This window comes from Etheostoma spectabile, chromosome 13, assembly GCF_008692095.1.
Source record: "Etheostoma spectabile isolate EspeVRDwgs_2016 chromosome 13, UIUC_Espe_1.0, whole genome shotgun sequence".
NCBI lineage: Eukaryota > Metazoa > Chordata > Actinopteri > Perciformes > Percidae > Etheostoma > Etheostoma spectabile.
In genome coordinates, this window is record NC_045745.1 from 4,834,099 (window position 1) to 4,857,307 (window position 23,209).

Genomic DNA, 23,209 nt, shown 5'->3' on the forward strand with positions numbered 1-23,209 from the left:
AAAAAGATACAGTTGTTATTAGAAAGATGTAAAGAACGCTGTAAGACCACCCACCAGGAAGGCCTCGTTGAACTCAAAGAGGCAGGGGAACTGTTTGAGCAGCTGGTGAACACAGTCCAGCCACTGCAGGAACACGGGACACTGCTCGCTCACATCGTCAGCGTTCTCCTGGTGGCCGCAGCGGTCCCCAAACTTATGACCATAGTCCAGCCAGTCAGTCTCCACAAGCACCTGGAAACCCTGTGGACGACACGGTACTCAGGACTGAATGGAATTTAATATGTAAAAAGGGGTTCCCCTTTAATACTAAATTTAAAACAAGTTTATCTAAAATCTGTATGTAAAAGTCTGGGGCCAAACCGTGCAGAGGCTCACCTCTAATGTCCTGTAGTAGGGGTCCAGCAGGACCTTGGCGAGGGCTACAATCTGGGGAGTGCGGTCCCACCCGTCAGAACAATGCACCAGGACAGGCCGGCCATCCCTCTCCACCGCTGAACACACCAGAGTGGCTGCCTTCAGCATGACGGACAGGTGCTGGAGCCAACGGGTGCTCTCAAGTGCGGAAAGCCAGCTGGAAACACCAGAGGTGACTGATTAGATAAGTACAAATCTAAATAGAGCCTGTCTGATGAAGTGATCTGGAGCCAAGACACTGTATACATACACATCAGCTTTGGTTACTCAGGGTGAGGTTACACAGGGTTAGGCTGATGGGGTTAGAAGGAAGCCACTGACCTATATATATGGAGGCCTCCCTACGTCATTCACCCCCTCTCCAAATAACAAGCTTTAAAATGACATGATGTGACGTTGTAGCTGGGTTAACCTGTGTCCCGTACGTACAACCACATGTAATCCCATACAATCACAGATGTAAACACACTAGTAAAACACACACACAGCTGGTAAAAACATACAGATGCAAACCTAAGCACAAACAGAAACACGTAACACACGTATCCACTATCAGTGTGTACAGACTGACAGCTGGTCGGCGCAGCAGCAATGGCACTGGACTGTGGCAGCGTTCCCATCTCTGTGTGGTGTTGCCTTACCATGATGGGAGGGGGAGTGGGGGGGGGGGGGGGGGGGGGGGGGGGGGGGGAGGCACCATGACGGCAGAGCCACTCAGAGAGAAAGGTTAAACAGATCAACTTACTTTCCTGGATCCGGGATCTGACTGCCTACGGTCCTTAGAGCCGGAAGCTGTTCCGGATGGCGTGGATGTTCGCCATTCCCATGAACATTACCTCGCAGTTGGGGTAGTACTCTAAGTACAGACAAACATAAACAACTCGGATGAAGGTCAGAATACATAAACAAAGCTTAGCTTGTAAGATACTGTAGAATTATCTGTTCAGAGAAGATGATGGTGTATGACTTGGCTTTAACTGGCACTGGCCACTTGCTTATAGGAGTGTGAGGATTTTACTTTTGAATCAAAAAATGAGCTTTCGATTTCAAAATCAGAAGCAGGATTGGTGATTCCCCAGTATTTTTTTTCTTTTTCTCCACACCCACCTACTTGTGCAAGTTCAAAAGGAAAAAAATCAGACACAGCACGCAGCTAAAAACACAGGGTAACGTTAGCTTACCAGAAGCCTGCCGGAGTCGGAGATGCAGCTACACATCGTTAAACTAATGGTGAATTAAACTGCTCCGCTAAAAACAGAACAACTGAGAAACTCAAACTGTTGTTGCAAAGCACCCTTCTGCTATGTACTGGTGGAAAGTTGAAATTGAAAAAAGCAGCACAGTTTTTGCGGGCATACTCTTCTTCATTGAGCTTAGAACTCAAAACTTGTTAATGTCTACAAGACAGATCCAAGGGCTGTAGAACTGTTGTAGTTATGTTTGTAGGTGCCACAAACCTTTGGTGGCAAAAAAATAATAATTACATGTTTGAAAATGTCTGAGATATCCTCTTATATAGTTGTTATGGCAAACGACTGCCCTTTATACACATGCAGCAATTACAAAGCAACATTAACAAGTCGTGTTTCTGGGAGCCTGATGATTGGGAGTCTAATATTCACTCTCCTTTCAGTTCCGTTTTGATCTCCATTACCTCCAAGACGTGGCTCTTTAGCAGCCAGCTGTTTGACTTTCTTCAACAGCTGGTTGCTATAGTTGCATGCCATTCAATCTAGGCAAGTAAAGTGGGTTTATCAGAACGTTTTCTGAAAACAGCCGCCTGCTGCTGCAGGAAATATGGTTTATTAGAGAAGAATTAAAGTAAAATTAAAATAACTAAAGACTAAAAAGCTGTGTAGAGTTGATAGGAGCTGCATAGCTGGTACTAAAGCTATTCACACGTCACTTTGGGCGACAACTTTGACTTAAGTTATTAAATCCATTGTTAAATAAAAAGAAAATTGTGATTGCTGCAGTATTGAATTATTTCCCCTTACTACTTATTTGGAAAAGTATTTCCCTGATCCACTTATTTTCTACTTGTACAATAATTTATTCTGGTTTGAAAGTTTTGTTGAAAGGTTGATTTTACGTTTGCACCCTTCTTGTATTTATTTTGTGTTGAATTGTTAATTTTATATTTGTATCCTTTATGTATTGTTATTTTTTTTGGAGTCATCACTAGGAATGTGCTTATTTAAAATGTGTCTGAATAATATAAAAATAATGGACGGACAAAATAATTCATTCATATTTCTCACCAAGTTTAAATTGCCTGCTTGAATCTCTAAGCAGAATCAGAAGCATACAGGTGGTGAATACATACTCTAAAAGACAATTATAGATAATACAATGCATGACAAAGTATTGTGCGTGTTTTAATGTGATGAATAAATGTTGAAACACGGTGTCAGTTGCCTTTGATCTCATATCCTACAAAATGCTGAATTCCTTGAATTGTTGAAGACTTTTTCAAACGTTTTGGTCACACTAACCTTCACATTCACAGCCTCCGCCCTTGGCTCGGTTGGCCACTGCAGCCGTGTATGAGCGAGCATCCAAAATCAGCAGCTTCTGGGCCACGGTGTTGTCATCGCAGCCAGAGCCGCCCGTCAGAGACGAGTCTGGAGACACAGAGAGATAATGTCCACTGTTAGGAGTGGGCAGCGTTGTGTGAATCGAACGGCCGTGGAGAGGAAGCGAGAAAGTGTGGAAGTAGAAGGAGGGAATCAGAGAGGTGCCAGGGACATGATTTACAGAAACTGACTACTACTGATAATCAATATCTCCTCCTGATGACACACAACCAAAGTGTTGCTATAGGTAACGATCACGAGTCAAGAGACCTGCTTTCCGCAGCTACCAGGGAGAAAGACGAGTAATTACTGTGAGGCTGCAAAGAAACTACTTCTCTGTGCCCGCAGTCAGTGTTGTGCTGCCACTCCTTTTTCAGTCTGGTGTTGTGCACCAATGACCCTGTTAGACGTGCATGTCTCAGACATATTGGCATCAACTTTGAAAAATAACCAAAATGAAAAACAAACAGCAAAAAGGGGAAAACAAAAACAATGCAAGTAGCACTGACAGTTGTCAAAGTGTCCTTGGGCAAGTCACTGAACCGAGTTGCCCCGGTGGTGCGCATCGGAGTGTGAATGTGTGTGAGTGTTTATGATGAGCAGGTGGCACCTTGTACGGCAGCCTCGGCCACAGTGTATGAATGTGTGTGAATGGTGAATGTATCCTGTATGATGTAAAAGCGCTTTGAGCAGTCGTTAAGACTAGAAAAGCGCTAATAAATACAGCACACTCCACACACACACACACACACACACACACACACACACACACACACACACACACAACACACACACACACACACACAACACCACACAAAAACACACACACAAACACACACACACACACACACACACACACACACACACACACACACACACAGTGTGACTTTGTTCTCTGCTCAAGATGCCATTACTTCATTATATCGTTACATACCAAATAGTTGTTAGCTGCTTTATTAATGTTCTGAACAGCCCCTTAAACGGTTACTGCATCCACTTAATTTTAAATGGGAGCACTTAACAAGTAAGGAAAAGGAACATACATGTGATTAATTGCTAGTTAATACACTGTCCATTGCTGACGATGTATTTGCAGAACAAGCCCACTGTATGCAGATATAATTAAAAATAACGTATTGCTTGGAACTTATGTTGAGCATCTTTATCTGTTGGTAGTTCACTTTGGAAGTAAGGAGAACATGTAAATAATTTTTTAATTTTTTTTTACTTCTTTGTGAGTCACAAGGATATTTCCACATAATGAGCCTGAATATGAATGGATTCTAGGGAGCTACACTGCATGCATGAGTCTGCTTTACCAAAATCGCTATCAGAGGAGTCGGGAGCTTCCCCGCGTTGTCGGCAGGCTGGTGCTCCACAGGTACCCTTGGCTCCGGCATCCATCTGACACGCCTTGGCGATGGATGACACCAAGTACTCATCATCTGTGTTTCTCCAGCCCCACCAGCTGATCTCAGGCTGGCTGCAACGGGAGATCACTGCCCCGTTCTTCTGGTGCCTGGAATTCAATGGTACAGAGTCAGCAAACAAGAGTATGGATCTAAATGTCAAAAAGGAAACATGCTGTTTGGCATGTTGGTAAAAACATCTGGTAGTGTGCATATGACTGTGTGTCAGTAAACCCACCTGTAGACCACCACAGGGATCCTCTTCCAGGATCTGAAGGAAGCCACACTCTCCAGCTCCTTGTCAGTGATCCATATTGGAACCAGAAGCTTCTGCGGGTAGCTGGAGCACAGCCTGTGGACAAGAAGGACAAGACATATTAGGTTAAATGCAGTTTATACTGCTCCAAACCGTATCCAGCCAGTACACTAGGCTGACATAAGATACAGAAGATAGAAGAGTCTTTCAATGAGGAAATAAAACAAACCAAGACAAAACAGTGCTTTGAGCTACAGCAAACATTCGACATTCACAAACGTTCTGGTTTTCAGGGTCACTACTTCATCAACAACTCTCAGCTGTGGCAGAGGGAGAAAAAAAAAATTCTCTATGTCCTTCTGCCTGACTCCATCTGTCTCTGGTCTCCGCCTCCTCTCTCATGATACTTTCTTCAATGTCTATCCACCTGCTGACTGTCTGAGGAGAGAAGGTTAGACAAAGACAGTGGATGTGTGAGAGAGAGAGAGAGAGATAGTGTGCTGAGTCATGGGCCTCAGCAGGCTAGGGCTTGTTTAATTAGCAAGTTGTCCTCTATGTCTTTCTCCCTCAGCAGGATGTGCTCTCTTGGGCCTTGTGAGCAGACTGAACTTTTTTTGTGGCGGCGTTTATTTGTCCAGGCAGCAAAGGAGACACACACACACACACAGTATACAGCATTTTTCTGCTTAAGTGAGTGCTACAATGTTATTTTTGTGTGTGTGTGTATTATTGACTGGACTTGGTGAGAGTGCTGCTGGCCTGAGAGGTCAGGAGACAAAGGCGAGCAAGCATACACATTGACCCACGTTGTTGAAGGCACTGTTCCACCAATAAATCACTAAATGGATGCGCTACTTTCAGTAGAGCTTCAGAGTTATAAAGGAGGCGACAGCGTGACATGGAACGTTTTTGGCAATATATTGGTAAAGTAAAGGATTGTCGGGAACAATATATGGATTAACGGCAGAGAAGTGGATTATGCTGCAGAAGTGGTTTGATAAGTTTCTATGGATGTTTGGATTTATCTCATACACAATTTTTTATCATAAATCTGGGTGTCCACAGGAACCCAATATTGAGTGCAGCAGTAGTAGAAAAGTTCATACTAATACATACTGATATTTTTTTTCTTAATTCAATTTGAAAGAAAACTTACAACTAGAGCCCTGTTTTTTCCTGCATATATTTATTGATATTTTGGTACCATTGAAAGAAGGCGGAATTATCTTACAGCAGTTGCTCTTTGCATTGTACCCAACTGTCACTGGATTCCTGATTCTCAGACAGGTTTTGGAGATATAGGAAGGTTTTTTTTTCCCTCTATTGTATGGATTTATGGTCATCTTCTCGTGATGGACGTCGGGGACAATGATAACATCGGGCAATGTAAGTCACACCAAATCTAATCATTTCTGTGTATAATGTTCAGTTTACTCTTATTATTTAAATCAACCTGACTACTATTCCCCCAAAAGTAACTGTTATTGTATGATAAATAAAAAAAATAAAAACTCATTTCCTGACACATGGTGCTGAGATGTGCTGACAAATACACACAAGCTGTTTGTCAAACAATCTGTTCAGTATGGAGACATTGTGGTCAGAGCTTCTCCACTCCTGCCTGATTCCAGCCCTACTCTCGGTCACAGCTCTCAAAGAGCTCTTTGAAACACTGTCGCTCACCATTCACTCTCTTAAACAACCACCACGACTCTTTACAGTTACAGCATTGTAGAGCTACCTTTTTATTTATAGTAACATATCTGTGACATACTTGAAGTTGCAGTTTATGTCCGACACTCTCCAGACGTTCTGTGTGTCGAAGCCCATCCTTTTGACCTCTATTTCCATTCTCTGACGCACGTGATCACCTGCACACGCAGAAAGCATGGAGGGAGGAGATTATTTAAGGAATATCAAAACTTTGACAAAATCAGACATTCTATTTGAAGGCCTAATTGTTCAACTTTTGTTAAGTTTAGTTGTGATTGGTGTGTGTGTGTGTGTGTGTGTGTTGACCTGGGCGACAGAGATGAACGTGCTGGTCTTCATCATCAGCGTTGCCTCCCAGACACCAGGCGTGATAGGCCAGGGCGAACAGGTCCTCCAGTCGGGACGGGTGAGCTATGGCCCGGTTCAGACGCTTGACCCACTCCTGGCATTGCTTGAACGTCGCAAAGAGGCATCTGTGGAGAACACAACGTCGGGATTAGAAAGACAAGTGAGATCCAACAGCAACGTATCTTGTTAAAACATCATGCATTGGGGACTGAGAGAAAAAAACAAGAAGAACTAATTTGATCAGATGTTCAGTGATTTTCCAGCCATGAAACAGGAGTAATAATAATAATAATAATAATGTGTCTGCTTAATGATGAGGGACCAAGACACCGCTGCTACATCTGCCGCTGAGAGTCAGAAGGCTCCACTGGTTTTGAACTTAACAGGGGTCTATAAACACATACGGATTTCACTCTGCTGTGAAATAAATACAAGCCTTAGTCTTTTTTTTTTTTTTTAAACAGTTTTTTAAGCAAGTAAGCATAACAAGTGCTAGTCATGCTACACGGCATACAACTTTAAAAGTAGCATAAATACAGGAAACAGGACACCCATTTGCAAGATCCTTATTTTAATAAAGGATAATAAAAAATAGTATCAACTGGAAGAACATGTATGACAGTTTCATTGTTTACGCTTTCATTTCTTTGAAATGCACTGTGACACTCTTTTGTAAAATGTTACTTTAATTTTATTCTATAGTATGTATTCTATTGAAATGCTAGTCTCACAAAATATAAACATATTATTAACATAACATATTAGCGCTGCAACTAGTAAGTATTTTCATTACTTCATCGAACCTCTTTTACAATTAAGTGAGTATTAGTTTAGTGTATACAATGTGAAAAAATGCCAAATCACAACTTCCGAGAGCACACAGGCTGTTTAGCCAATAAAAAGAATGTCCAATGATAAAAAATAATAGCAAGGCCTGGCAGTTAAAGGTCCCATGACATGGTGTTCTTTGGATGCTTTTATATAGACCTTAGTGGTCCCCTAATACTGTATCTGAAGTCTCTTTTATATAGACCTTAGTGGTCCCTAATACTGTATCTGAAGTCTCTTTTATATAGACCTTAGTGGTCCCCTAATACTGAATCTGAAGTCTCTTTCCCAAAATTCAGCCTTGGTGCAGAATTCCAGCCACGAGAGCAGTCCCACAATGAGCTTTCCTTAGTATGTGCCATTTCTGAGTCTGTAACCTTTGAGGATCTTTGTGTGCTGAAAAGGCACATAAGTTCCTGTAGATGGCACATTCTCCTCTTTTTTGCTAAATAAAGGAAGAGCTTGTTGAAATCATCAGTCTTCCCTCTCGCTGTATCAAAACCTCACCTAGCTTTCCTCAGAGAGGGTCCCGATAATGTGCTTAAAGTCAAGTCATGTTTAGTTTGTGCGTAATTACAGGATATGAACTATTCTTTAATACTGTATCCTACATTGTGGATAATCAAGCTATATCTATATCTATATATATATTTATATATATATATAATTTGCTGAAGTATATTTCTGCAGATTAAAACATAAAAAAATAACAAGAACCGTACAGAACCTAAAACCGGGACCCTAAAACAGTAATACAAACCGGGGGTTTTGTGAACCGTGCCACCCCCAATAGGCAGGATAACCCTTTGTAACTGTGAGGACACAAGACATGATTTCCATTATCACTATGTCCCTGTCGTTAAGTATTTAAGGAAAGGATAGGACAGAGGAGTTCGAATAGCACAAGAATTATACTAGCACTTTATTGTAAGCCTGTAACCTCTATTTTTACATAGTGGATTAGCAGTTAATGATAGTGGGTATAAATTGTGTCCTCGCAGACAGGCAGAAATTAACTGTTGTATTGTTCATTCAAGTGCGTACCAGACCACTGAACTGTATTTACTCTTGTTAATAACACCATCAATCAGCCTGCAGGGTTAATACGACGTGTTTAGTGTGTGGGAGAGCTGCTCTTCTTACCTGACAACTTTGGAGTCTTTGCAGATGATGTGCAGCTGGAACATATCTCTGCTCTCCACACTTTCTATCAGCCTGAGTGGCACCTGTAGGGGGAGACAGAGAGCACGTGTGTGTGATCCGCTGTCAGAATGGACAGCACATTTGCAACGAGGTTACCACCCTCTGGTCTAGTACAGACTGCATCCAGGCTAGATACACATAGTATAGTTTAAAGCTTGTAAAAGGTAAGAAGGACTCCGCCGTGTTTGAACCTTGTCTCTAGATCTGTTATGTTACCAAACAACAGCTATGAACCTGTTGTCCACAGAATTGTCTGCTTTCTAGGCTTTTAAAGGTTTCTGCTAACTGAGGTGTTAACGAAGGCGCCGCTGAGATTTACAAAAATTACCCACGCAACTTCACTTTTGGTCAAACCTTCATAAAAAAGCACTTTGTATGAATGCTGTGTATGAATGAAAAAAAACTACTTCATTTCTTATAGCAAAAAAATAGTGCTTCTTTTTTATTACGTTTTAAGGTCAGCCAACACGCTGCACCACCATAATTTTTTCTCCTTTCACAGACAATTACAATAAATCCTGCGGTACCACTACGTTGAATGTAAATTGCGATTTGTCCCCAGTGCACTATAATCGTTTAAAATGAAGAGGAGCTGAATGATTTAAACTGTCTAGACAGTGGCAGAGGGTGGTGTTTTATCATGTGGTACTCACAGATATCTCATTGTCCACACCTGGGTAGGTCTAAAACACAGTGACACCATGGAACGCACATTCAGAGAGGGGGGAGGGAGGACACAAGACAAGAGGAAATGGAAAAACTATTAAACCAAAAACATCCAGCAGGCAAAAGGAAATGAAGAGTTAAAAAGGAAAGAAAACATCAAAGAGGTTGAGAGATGAAAGACAACCAAGTGGGCTACTTGCAGCACAAGGCTAGGCCAAATAGAAATCATGGACAGAAAGACAAACATGGACAGGAGCAAAGGGCAAGAAAACAGTGCAGAGGGGGAAGAGATGTAAAGGTGGGTGGGTGAAAGGTTGTGGCTCGTTGGAATTCATATAGAGTTCATCTGCACCGCTGGGGTCATGGCAGAACTCCGGAAAGCAGTTTGATGGGGATTGTTGCCCTCAGTGCATTAACCTGGCTCTCCTCTGCTGAAGTAAGTCAAGGCACCCTGAACATCTTGGTGATCTGCCCCCACCGCCTCCTCTCCTTCACCTCTTCTATAAGCTGAATACCTCTGGAAAAGATGACTGGGATTTGGGAAGGAGGAGGAATTTTGCTGCCAGTTTATGCAAACAATTGGCCCATTTGTGTTTGGGCAAGGTCTGACGTCAGCAGGAGCGACGCGGTGGACATCAGTGCCAGTGGGGGCTGGGCCTTTGGCGTCTAGATGTCACATTAAACCTCTGCTGCCTGTACATCAGGGGGCCCGCCACCCCTGTGGGACCATCCTGGTACAAAGAACTGCATGCCAACTACGTTTGGATATGACTAAAACTGTTTTACGGGTATGCGGTGTAAAATACTTTGCCTGGTAAGCACAATTATGAGTTAATAAAATTTATATGGGGTAGAGGGGAAAGTGTATGTGCGTCCAAACTACGCACTATAGCCTCCTCTCTCCTGCTATTGGCTTCTGTAGTGGCATGGCATGGCAGCAGCAGGGACCACACAGACACTCGTGCCATTTGGACTGAAGTGAAACTCTACTTTTTGTGGTTCTTCTGTGTGTTGACTGTCTGTGACATGGACTCACGTTGATGACAGAGTCCTTGAACTTGATGTGGAGCCTGTAGTTAGAAATGGCAATGACGGCTTCATCGGCATAGCCAAGATATTCCACCCCTTCCCCCTGAAGAACTGCGAATGGCACCTGGAGAGACACAAAACAACCAGATTGTTGAGGTTCACGCAGCAAAAAACATGACACCACCACCTGTTTACTGTCAGGCGCTATTATGTCTACTGGGAGTATAATCATGACATCCACACTTCTATTTTTGAAGCTGTTTTCCAATCCTGCTAGATGCTCTGTGAGGCTGTCCTTGTAGGCGATACTGTGCTTTGAGCTAGATGCTAACATGTTGCTTAGCTGGTGAAATGTTTAACATGATTACCATCTAGTTAGTTAAACGTGTTATTGACGGCGTTCATTTTTTAAAAAGAGTTAATTAATTAACGTTCTTTTTAGCCTGGCAAACTTCGTAGTTTTTTCACATGCTGTTGCAACTAGTAACGTTAGAAAAACTACAATACCCAGCAGATCAAGCTAGACCGGAAACACAACAACGGGCACGCCGCACACACGCCGTTTGGGCTTGCGAGCCGGCCAAAGAGTAGTAACGTTACATTTTGAGTGGATGGCGAGCGTGAGACGCTGAAATGGACGCCAATAAGATTCTGGATAGAAAGTTGACTTTTTAAAAGTTACCAAATGTTCCATTGACCAGACCAAAGTGATGGTCGTTGTGAACTGAGCTATCATCGCAGCACGTCCAGTCTGAAATACCACCTGATGGCCAAGCACACAGTTGATGCCAATTCTCCCCCCTCCGACCCTCGTCAAAGTATTATCTTCACCTTTTTATTGATGGACAGTATTACATTGTGTGGGAGATTTTTTGCTCCAAGTGAGAATGTTAGTGTGAAATTGAACACTACAGTTGGCTATATGCTGAGGGGGAGGGGGGGGGGGGGCTGTATGCCAATGTTTTCAATAAATTAAAAAAAACATTTGCACAAAGCGAGCTGATCCACTTTTCCATGTGGATAATCGCATTAAAATGAGAAAAAGAAAAATAATGGGACGAAAATAAACCAAGGGTAAATGTCCTTCGTAATGGAATCTTGAATAAAATCTTGGACAAAAATGTGCCATTAATTACGAGATAACTTTGACATTAATGAGATGAAATATTTTAATCGTTTGACAGCACTAATCCTAACATTTACTGATTAGCATTAAGATATAATGAAAGTAGCCTGCACAGCTCCAAATCTTAGACAGTGTATCAGGTGCATGGCAGTTACAAGGACCAAAGAAAACAAAGAAGCCCTTTTCTTATTTATTGTAGGCATAAAATGATCATCACGTCATGAGCGTGATGAAGACCTTTAGCTGAAACCGTTTTTTTGCCCACATTAATTAAGAAGGCTGAGAGTTTTTGTTTCTCTAATTAGCATTATCCAACATTATGGGACCAACCAACCAGCTGTTGGACCAACATTGCCATCCGTAGAGTCACACAGCTAGCATGGCTACACAAAAATTACATGAAATGCTTGGTCACATTCTTAGCAGTGTTTGATTCTTTTATTAGATATATTCTGATCTCAAACCTTAACTTTGCCAAATTTGGTATTTGTCGTTAAAGATTTTTTTTTTTTTGGCCTTTATTTGACAGGACAGCTGAAGATATGAAAGGGGATAGAGAGAGAGAGAGAGAGAGAGAGAGAAAAAGGGGAATGACATGCAGCAAAGGGCCGCATTTCGGAGTCAAACCCTGGCCCGCTGAGTCGAGGAGTACACTTCTATATGTGGGCGCCTGCTCTACCAACGGAGCTATCTGGGTGCCCAGTTTTGCAAATTTAAGAACACATTTTATTCAGGCACAGACCGTGCAGAGCTGCATTGTACTGACACAATTAAACACTGATGAATTTGACAAGTTTGCCTTTTTTGAAGAAAAAAAAGGGTTGTATAGAAAAACCCTCAAAAGGGAAATATTGAATGTATTATTCTGCTAAGTATCATATTGGCACTGGTATTGATATTTTTCAAACCATCCTCCTGCCTACTAAAGCTAAAGTAATGACTGTGGACAGAGTGACATTAAAGATATGATAAAAAGGATGCCATGGGTGAAACAGTGTGCATGTGTAGCTGTCCAATTAGCACATAGTAGTTTTACAGAAGGACCTTTGTGAGCATAGAGGGCTCGTTGGTGAGTCTGAATGAGCAGGCAGACAAGAGGGAGGGAGGGAGACTGTCTGCACCAGTGCTGATGGTACAGAGCGGGATCCCAAACTGTCCATTAACATTCCTACATGTACCCATTTTATAACAGCTAAGCCAAGCCCAGGCTTTGGCTGCAACGAGACCCAAACATTAAGATAATTGGTTCCCAACAGAAGTAAACAAAAAACATTCCTCCTTTCACTCTGAGGCAGGGCATTAGCTTCAAAAGCTGGCAGCGTGGATGAGACACACAGCTACAGTTGCTCGCCAAATTGAAAAGAATGTCTCAATTCATAAAAAGCGTCAAACACTTTCAGAGTGGTCAATTTCACACTGACCACTAATCGTAACTGTACCGTTTATCGGAGCTGCTTCTCCAAGAGATTTCATTTCCACAGAAAGAGTTAAGTGTGTTGGGAGATCCATTACCGCTCAGATTCTCTCCCGTCTGACAAATTGAGGTTTGTGTTACGTAACTCTTTCACACTTCAGTTTCTCTTAGTAGGCTTCTCCAACATTAATCGTAGCCATTGGGGACCACAAAGTTTGACCCAGGTCTTGTTGTTTAGTTTCCTGTGGTGGGGACAACAGTGTTGCTTAGAGACAACATTACCTCATCCTGTTTTAGCATGTGCTGCTAAGTCACACAGTGGAGGACCCACTGGTATATGTTTAAAGAGGACATGCAGCAGGGCAGATGGGGGATTATGGTAAGATGTCAGAAAATCAGGCTTACTTGAAAGAACATTAGCCGACGTGGTTAAAAGCACAGAGCACACGATCTGGACGTGACTGAGCAACCCATAACCACATGTCAACATCTACTCAGTCAGGTTTACCATGACAACAAAAAAAGACATATATAAATAAGAAATCCAAAACAAAACTACCTTTTTTTAAAAAGGAATATTGTCAATTGACAAGGGGTCAAAAGCTGCTGTTGACTGTTGGTCTAGAGAGCTATTGTTAAAAACAAACAAACCCCTGACACGTATCACTGCACCTGCTGTTGCTCATCTTTAACTGAAAATGTGTGCATGAGCGGGACAGGAAGCATGATGAGGGAAAGAGTACAGCTTAACCTGGGAAATGGAGCACGTAGTACTCTGCACTCAGACACCAACAGAGCCAAATTTAGGCGGCCGGCTGCCTATATTTAGCTCTGTTGGTGTGGCCCTCTGCACTTGGGACTTCTGAAAAAAAATTGAATATCTAAAATCAACTTCAAAGTGACAGGCGCACAAACACAGCTGGCACCCAAACAAAGCTGAACACCATAGTTTTGGGCTTTGACAGAAAAAACATTGCAGATACAGTTTTCCATATAAAAAAAAGAGAAAAAAGAAAGCCTAATCTATTGCATTTTTGCATTCTGTATGAGTCAGGGGATTTAGCCAATTTGCATTAATATGGCCTCAACAGCAGCATAAATGGCTGAAATGAGAATGTGCAGCTACTGAGTGTGTGTGTGTGTGTGTGTGTGTGTGTGTGTGTGTGTGCTGCTCTGCTGTGGAAGAGACCTGACTCGTCCTGCCGAGAGAGCCATAGTTAACATGCTGTACAGACCGGGAGCTGCATGAAACAAGCTGTGCTCCAAAAGTAGGTGCGTGAGTCACCAGCAGTCAGCAAGTGCAGCTGAAGATACTGTGTCACGTTTCCTCTACGGAGCCTTCAGCAGCAGAAATATTTGCGCGCGCGCGAGAGAGAGAGAGAGAGAGAGAGAGAGAGAGAGAGAGAGAGAGAGAGAGAGAGAGAGAGAGAGAGAGAGAGAGAGAGAGAGAGAGAGAGAGAGAGAGAGAGAGAGAGAGAGAGAGAGAGAGGCAAATAACACCGACTTGTGAGTCGTGACTTCCGGTTTAAGCAGCCTGCCTGTGACAACATGCAACAACTGCAAGCATGCTCCACGACCTGCACGTACACCGGAGGAAAGGCAGCAGGGTATTAAATATGGTGGGGTACAAGGGAAAGCCTATAATTAGCCCGTAGAAAGGCTGTGGTAAGAGCCATGGGCTGTCAGAGAAACTATCATGGGATTACCTGCACACACAAAAGAAAAAAGAAAAAACGCAGACTCACAATGAGGAACTGCATGTGTGAATGCAGGGGGAGGGGAAGCAAAGTATGCAGTAGCAAAGCAGTTACATAGAATTTTTTCTTTTTTAATGTTGCAAGGTGACTAAAATGAGTCTGGCTATCCCCAGACCGAGCCAAGCTCAATAGATATGAGATTGAGCATTGGTCTGGGAAGTCTACCAATCTAAAATCTACCATGACCTTTGACATACAAAGCCCACTTGAAAGCAGGCCTATAATAATTATGATTTCTCCATCACAAGTTTACTACTGCCATCTTCACAGTGGAATAGTCAGCTCACCTGAAGGCTTTCATCCTCCTTCACCAGCTCTTTCTGGGGGAACAGGTCCTTGGCCTTGATATACTCCAGACTGGGAGGCCCTTCTTCACCCTGTCAGACACAAACAAGCAGGGGTGGTCAGATGAATACTGGCATTGTTTAGGTCGACACAGCGGGGTGAAACACCACATAGATACATATTCTTACAAAAAGGAACACAGACGAAACCAATACAGTTTAATAGGAACAGTGGAATGGCTAGAGCTGTAACAACTCCAAATTTTGGTGTACAATAAATGTCTAAGAAATAACTATGATTAATATAATTGTCTCTTTCATTTAAAGTGACTATATGTAACTTTTGAATGTTTTTGAAGCGCTCTCATTTTTCACATAATGGTCTTAAATGCCCTGTAACAGCAAACAAGACTAAGAGTGAAAAGAAGGCCATTTTAACCCTTGTGTTGTCTTCCCGGCAACCATGGTCACTTTTTTCCAACAATATTGTTGCTTTTTCCAACATTTTTGTCACTTTTTCAATGTTGTGGGTGCCTTTTTCTTATGTTTTTGGTGTTTTTTTCCAAAGGTTTTTGATATTTTTTTAATATCTTATTTTGACGGCCCATTTTTTTGTGACATATGGAATAAAAAATGGACTGAAAAAGGGTCAATTTGACCCAAGGACTACATGAGGGTTAAATAGTTTTTAGTGAGGCCTCTGCCCAGGTTCCTTTTTCCCACGCAGTCACAGAATGATATGCGGTAGGTAGACAGCGCTACAGAGCACACATTCTGATGGGTCACAGATTTCTTTATTACACTTGAAAGGATGTGTTAGTATCTAGCCTTTTGAGCCAGGGAAAAGGAAGCCGGAGTTTTCTTTCTATAGACCTAATCGTATTTTCTTGTTGTTGAAGACGTTTTCTGTTGTAGTTATGGCTGATACAGGAGTAGGCTCATCACATTAAAGACGGAAATTAAACAAAGAACTAAAACCTAAAAGGGAAAGTGACAACTTTGGTTGGGCTATCAACAGATGGAGACAATTATGGGATTGTAAAGGATTCCAAACCCTCGCCTAATTGGCCCTCCAGTATGTTATATGTCTAATTCATAAAATAAATTTACAACGCGGTTGTACGTCAGTAGCCGACATTAAATCACATCCTCCTTCCATTTAGCACGGACGTGTAATTTCTCTTACTCTGTGTTTGTGTTGGCTTACTATTTTCTTTTCCCTTGTCCCCTGTAACGTTACTTGAGCAAAGCATCATTGGGTTTCATGAAATGCGCTATACGAATCTAAGTTATTATTACATTGGTTTCTACAACAAACTCTTAATGCTTTGGCTCGTGACACAGATACACAAAGTAGGCCAAGTCACTGGAAGCAAAACTTAAAATGAAACAATGCATCTGTAAGTTCTTGTTTTATTTTAAATGAATGATTTTCTGTCTGAACAAAACATTCATAGCAGCTATATGACCTAGTAATGCTAACGCGGTAATACATTGTGTAATAGTGAACCGTAAAGAAAAGACCTTTACGACAGCAGGCGTGGTAAAAACACTACCACTAATCCAAATCGGCCGCTAGAATCAACACAAACTGAAAGTGACATATAGCCACTTTAAATTGGAAAGAAATATTTATGCAGTTTTTTTGTTTTAAAGAATAAAGTTTCGATTGAATTCCAAGATACGTATTTTGATTTTATCTGTTATGTGACCCGGATAATGTAATAACACAGGTACTCAGCCACATTGGATTTTTTTCTTCTTAAATGAACCTAACACTAAGTTACAACAACAGTAGCAATAAAAGCAATTAGCAATTAATTGCAGGTAAACAAAGATGTAGCAATACTTAAAAAAACAGGAATTTAAGTCAAACCCAAGGTGGTAGTAGTGGTTTATTTTTTTTTTTATCAGGGTGGTTGGCCTTTGATGCAAGATGCATGCCAGGTGGAATTTCACAATCCCCACCAGCTACTTCACAGTCATCACGTAGGAGATTAAATATTGACTACTAGACTTCCAAAACTCTCACACATGACTTTGTTAGGTCTGTGAGATTTTTTTAAAATGTTCACCATTCGATTCTAAACGGCATTTTTCCTGACGCTGAAAGAAGAATGCACCTTTTACATATCTGTATTCCGTGCAGGTAGTTATTGCACGTGAAAATGATAGAGGCACCAGATGCCAAAAAAAGCTCTAGACTTTGTGACTGGGTGGAACAGTCTTGTGCAAACAAAGATACTGTATCTCACACTATTTTCACACACTTGACTAGTTTTTCATGAGTCATGCACTGACATTGATTCTTAGAGTTCAAACAGCTAGGGTCACTTTTCATACCCAAAAACCATGTTTCTATAACCATGTAGGGAGACCCTGTATAATAATTCAATGCTCCATTTCTAAGAATGCTGATATATGAAAACATCCAAATGAAGTGCACACTGGTTATGACGGATGGGTGGCTAAAATTAGACTGCAACAGCTGAAGAAGCAGCAGAGATGAGAATGAGAGAGGAACAAAGAGGGCACTCAACCCTGTGTTTGCAGTTTAGAGGGTCAGATTGAGCCAGCACTTCCTTTAGGTCATACTTCAATCGCTGAAGACAAAAGGGTCAAAACTAATCAAATTACGAAATTGAAATGATTTGTAAAAATCACTGGAAAGGTTTTGCCCCGGAAAAAAGCTCCCTTTATAACAAAGTATACGCAAAGTACATGTTGAGTGCCCAATTTTTCGTCTTATCCTGGTTTGGATCATATTTGTGATGTGATGCTTACATGGATAACAGAGAAACTTTGCTCCCTGTTTACAGGACTCTAACATTATCCAGGTTTATGAATGTCTGCTATGAGATGTGCAACTATGCCTTTTTACTCCTCCATCCAGCCGGTCTGTCTGTCATTTCAGGAGAAACCAGAGAGTTACCTCAGCGGTTGAGGATGAAAACAGTTTGGTTTCTGGCTGCCTGAACACGGCTATCGTTACTACTCTGTTGGATTTGGCTTCACTACTCCAGTATGACCGTATGTCGATGCTGTTCCTTAATAAATGAACAGCGATGGAGACCTGAAGGGGGGCGAGAGGGAGACCTGATTGACTAAGGTTGGTCTCTGGTTAATAAAAAGACTCGAGTCCCAGGACAAATCAACACAATAAAATGGCATATATCAGAGCAGGAAAGCCCTTGATGTCTCACTCTGCAGACCTCCTGCAATGCTTACAATCATTTCATCTGTCATCCAAAGGTTAGCTGGTGATTAAACCCACGATAAGCATGCCACCCATTGGGCTTGCTGGTAACAGATGGAGTTAGTGTCCCTACAGTGACAACCTCTCCACTCCCCATCCGATTTCTAAAAAGGTATAACCATCATAGGAATGGACGAGCCAAAGCACAATTTCAGCAACTTCTGTGACATTGAGCAGACACTTTTGTAATTGATTTAATTGATGAATCTTTGCAGCTTAAGCTCATTGTTGACCTTACATGGATGTGAAGGAGGGGTACTGTCTTCAAAAATGTGTCAGCTATAACTAGTAAATAATGCGTTGAAAATTAACCAATCTAAAATCATAAAATGTTGAATGGGTTTCTAATGACCAAGGTGCTCCAGCTTCTTACTGCAATCAGTCCTACAATAATGACGCTGCATTTACACAATGATTAGAATTCCTTCTATTCCTACTAGGGAATGTTAATGGATTAATCAAAAGGTGGTTAGCCTCAATACCAGTCTTGTAGTTTTATGCAATATGTTTACTATTATTAGCTATCTATGTGTATGTATATACTATTGTAGGTTTACATTTTTAACTTGACTCTTTAACAATTACCAAATAATCTAATTCCGATACCAGATAAATAGCCTAAATTTGCTACTATTTTACGTATTTTTAGTGGTTCAGAACCAAGAGGAAGCAGATACAAACAGTTTAAATTTCTCAGTCGTATTGACCAACTATTTATTGACACTGTAGTTTTCCACTAAGTGGGAAATATCAACGAGGAGTTATAACTCAAGGGCTCACGTAAACGTTCCCCACTCTGCTGCGTGTCATCAGTATGACTTATGTCCACCTGAGAATGGGTGGACCATGACTGTTGCCATTAGTCAGAGACATCCTGCAGGGTCAGATCGTTACAGCCTAATCTCCCACACTGTTGCTGGGCAGTCTGAACCACCAGCCGGCCATCCCGGCAATGACTTCTTTGCTTTTTTTTTTTTTTTTTTTTTTTTTTTTTAGAGACTAGAGTTACGAAGGTTATTGTGGCTGCCAGACAACCAAATAAATTACTGGAAAAGCTATTTTAAGACATCCCCACACTTAAAAAAGGCAGCACTCAGTTAAGAGCACCCCACACACACACACACACACACACACACACACACACACACACACACACACACACACACACACACACACACACACACACACACACACACACACACACACACACACACACACACACACCACACACACACACACACACACACACACACACACACACACACACACACACACACCTTGTGCTGCATTACCTGTTAGATACTTGGCACCATCTACTTAATTCTCTTATGGAGCAGCCCTGACATTGCACTCCGCTAAGAGGCTAGAACAAAGTGTGCTTTAAAAGGCAAAATAAAACTGCTGACTAACTGTTGTGTACAACAGTACATGTTGTGTTGCTCCATGAATCCATGACACAGGCTACAAACACAGACTGCTACTACGGATGCATTGGTGCGGAACATATCTGATAATCATTAGAACTAAGATACCACATATTAAATAGTTTGTCTGACAAATTATTGTGACAGAAAATGTCAAGGAGAGTAAAACAGACTAGCTGCATTAAAGCACGGGTCTACTGTATGTGTAGCTGTGTTTGGAGGAAGACTGAAACCTCTCCTGCTGATAATCTTGATCTTGCAGTTACAGCAGTCCCTCCGGCCGTCACTAACAACACTTTATCAAGACAGGGCTTGAAACTCTGTCATTACATTTACATACAAGCAGTGAGGCACTTTGGTTGTGGTCACAATGGACCAGAAAACATGACAATCAGCTTACAGAAGATTAAAAAAGCAAAAGGGAGATGCTCTCACTTCCAACCGACTCACAAAGATGGAGCACAGCTTGTCCTGTGCCCAACACGTTTTTGCTTCGTCACTGCTGTGGGCCTGCTCCCCCTCCCCCACCTTTGTCCACCCAGCAATAAAAAAAGCTGGAGCTGACACACACGCACGTATTTCTCAAATATTAATGACACAGTGTATAACACATGTAAAGTCTGGATGACATGTATTGCTGTAACAGGGAAAGTATCAGCTAGCAGCTGCCTAGACAGACAGTGTGTGTGTGAGCGTGTGTGTGTGTGTGTGTGTGTAGGTAAGAACATGCAGACCTAATTTTTATGCACAAAAATAAGGTTTTAAATCGTCTGGGGAAAGCATGTCACTTGAGATTTCTGGATGAGAGTGAATGGGGAAAATGACAACACAAAGGTAGAATAGTTGGAGAAAAAGACTATGTCTATGTGAACAAGTGTCTGGTTGTCATGGATACAACACCTCTTTTTAGTGGCACAGTCCCCTTCTCTCGAAAGCTTTTGGAAACAATTTGCTGCCTTTACTCATCAGATTATTTACTTAAATCTGACTGGGGCTTTGTCCTAGAGTTGTGCAGATTAGAGAACCACTGCACTATGCAGAGGTGACCTTTGAAATATGTGGGGAACATGTACTTCTATGTCTGCTTTCAAGTGTCCAGTTATGTACAGTTCTGGACATAGAAAATGAGGCAGCCAGTACATTGTCTGACATGTGAAGAATTGTCCCAATTCAGGTAGGTAGAAGAAAGATAAGGATAAGAAAAGATAAGGGTGGATGGAAACAGAGGATGCAATTACTGGGCAAAATGAAAAGCAGTATAAAAATATATAAAATTAAAAGGTGATTTTCTTAAGTCGTGTTTGGCTGTGCAGCCTGAGTAATGGGTCAAGAGAACACACTTTTTTTTCTCCCTGTCTTCTCTCAGACTATGTTAATATTTCATAGATCACCATGTTCTAAATGATCCGTCCCGTTTTAGACTTGGGCCGTGCTCGAAGAGCTGAGGGAACTAGGCAGGGGCACATTTTCGATGAGTAAGCAGAATTCATCTGAAACATATAGTACATAGCTGGAGTAACACACGGAAAAGGGAACAGATTCATGTAGGCATGTTTAGGATACTGGCTTCTCTGAAGAGAAAAAAAAACAAAACACAGAGTAACATTTGGCAATTGTAAAAAACTGGCTGACTACTAGGCCCTCAAAAAAACATGAGCAGCAGAACACACCAAAAAAAAGCAAAGAAAAAATATTTCATTGAGAAAATTCAAAAGGTAACAGACCATGAAAACAGAAAGACGATCTATGTGCAGGTGAGTACAAACAAAGATTTTAGGCAATAGACACTGACAAAAAGAGCAAGTTGTAAGACCCAATACCAGACCCAACACAGGAACTAAGGGTGCAAGAAGGTATGTTAAAGCATATTCCCAAAAAGCTTTTGGCTGTACTTACACCATTGATTTATTTAGCTTGTGGGTATTATAGAATCTGAGTCATGGAAAAATCTTAACAAATTTAATTAGGCTTTTTATAGTTCCATTTGGTGCAGACAACTTATGGCAGAGGGGGATAAACATGATATATCGGAGAGAGAGGGAACAGTAACTGAAGATGGTTTTTTTCCCATCATTGGATCACAACAATGGTCATGCTGATGGAAACTCGGCGCAACGCTGCAGCCCTCTTCCACAGAAGGAGACTGACAGAGCTGTGACAGAGGACGTGGATACTAAATTATACAGATACTGACGCAGAAGAGGAACTGCATCACAGCCATGTTAAAGAGAGATGATAAAAATGTGTAATGGCTGACCATGTCTGGTCACAAAGAAAGAAATGAGACCTGCAGCTGTGCTCTTACTGATCCACCTGATAACTTTACCACCAACGCTGTCTCTGGAAGAAACGGTGCCTGAAATTAAAGTAGAGCTTTCCCAATGTTGACACCGATTGTTGTTGAAAATGTGACGTTACCATCACATTGTAAAATGCTAAACTGCAAGAAATCCTTCAATGTTGTCTAGATACTGTAGCTCTAAGCACTGACCTGTCCGCAAGACACTGATAAATGGTTTTGCTTGCATCATTTGTTCTGATTTCCACTTAGTGGTACTACTATTACTACCTACTGTTATGATCATCCTAGCCATGCTAGAAGCATTGCTCTATGGATGTCTGTTCACCACGTTGGTCCAGACTGAAATATCTCACTAACAACTGGATGGATTGCCATGGACTTTGTGGACATTGCTGTACATGCAATACGTTGGTACACACATTTACTGTGTCCACCTCAGAGTGAATTGTAATGACTGGTGATTGCTCGCTTTGGTGTAGGATTAAATCCCTGCTAAACTTAAAAAAACAACAACAACAACAACACTCCTATCAGCATCAGCTGTATTTTGTGTTCAGAGCTAATTAACAAATGTCAGCATGCTCACACACTAAACTATATAGTACATAGTGGACAAGGTAAACATTATACAGTACCTGCTAAATATCAGCATGCTGATGTAAGTAGTTAATATACCTGCTATTACGTAATTAATAGGCCAAGACAGTGGCTTGTGGACATCGCTGAAAGGTTGGAGGTTAACTGACCGGAGATTAACTGGCCTAGGGATATGGGGCCAAGAAAGAACACCCTGTGTTTTTCCTAAACCCCCAACCTTTTCCCCACTATGTCGGGAGATGCAAACTATGAGAAATTAGTCATTGTCCTATATCATCTGTGCGGCACATCCCAATACCACAAAGTGCTTAATGCAGGTGCTCCACTGCAGTGAACATACTTTACCACTCTGAGGCTGCAAAGGTGACTGCACAATGTGCTCGCTCTCAGAAGCGCACACAGTTTCCCATCTGGCTCCTGACAGGCCTTCCTACTCCCCTTTGCCAATCACAGTACCGGCAGCTCAAGCCCCTCCGCACAACAGAGGTGAGTGCTGAGTAATAAAGTAGCTTTTCATTATCACATGCCTTAGAAGACACAGGAGGTAATTCAATTATTTTTATGTGGAGCGTGGAGTGAGTGTGGGTTTCTCGCTAATAACTGCAGA

General features: G+C 41.7%; 1 protein-coding gene across 1 annotated transcript in view; it reads right to left on the minus strand.

The window, feature by feature from the left end:
• The window catches only part of mtmr4 (myotubularin related protein 4), a gene marked incomplete at its 5' end in the record, with an annotated part of 56,879 nt that overhangs the window by 33,314 nt on the left and 356 nt on the right, over nt 1-23,209 (minus strand). Inside the window, 13 exon segments of the mRNA XM_032532904.1 lie at nt 55-240; nt 376-571; nt 1,160-1,202; nt 1,205-1,270; nt 2,910-3,038; nt 4,310-4,509; nt 4,638-4,751; nt 6,430-6,526; nt 6,675-6,841; nt 8,688-8,770; nt 9,401-9,430; nt 10,450-10,566; nt 15,027-15,116. Of these exon segments, the coding sequence (XP_032388795.1) occupies nt 55-240; nt 376-571; nt 1,160-1,202; nt 1,205-1,270; nt 2,910-3,038; nt 4,310-4,509; nt 4,638-4,751; nt 6,430-6,526; nt 6,675-6,841; nt 8,688-8,770; nt 9,401-9,430; nt 10,450-10,566; nt 15,027-15,116 (1,518 nt within the window).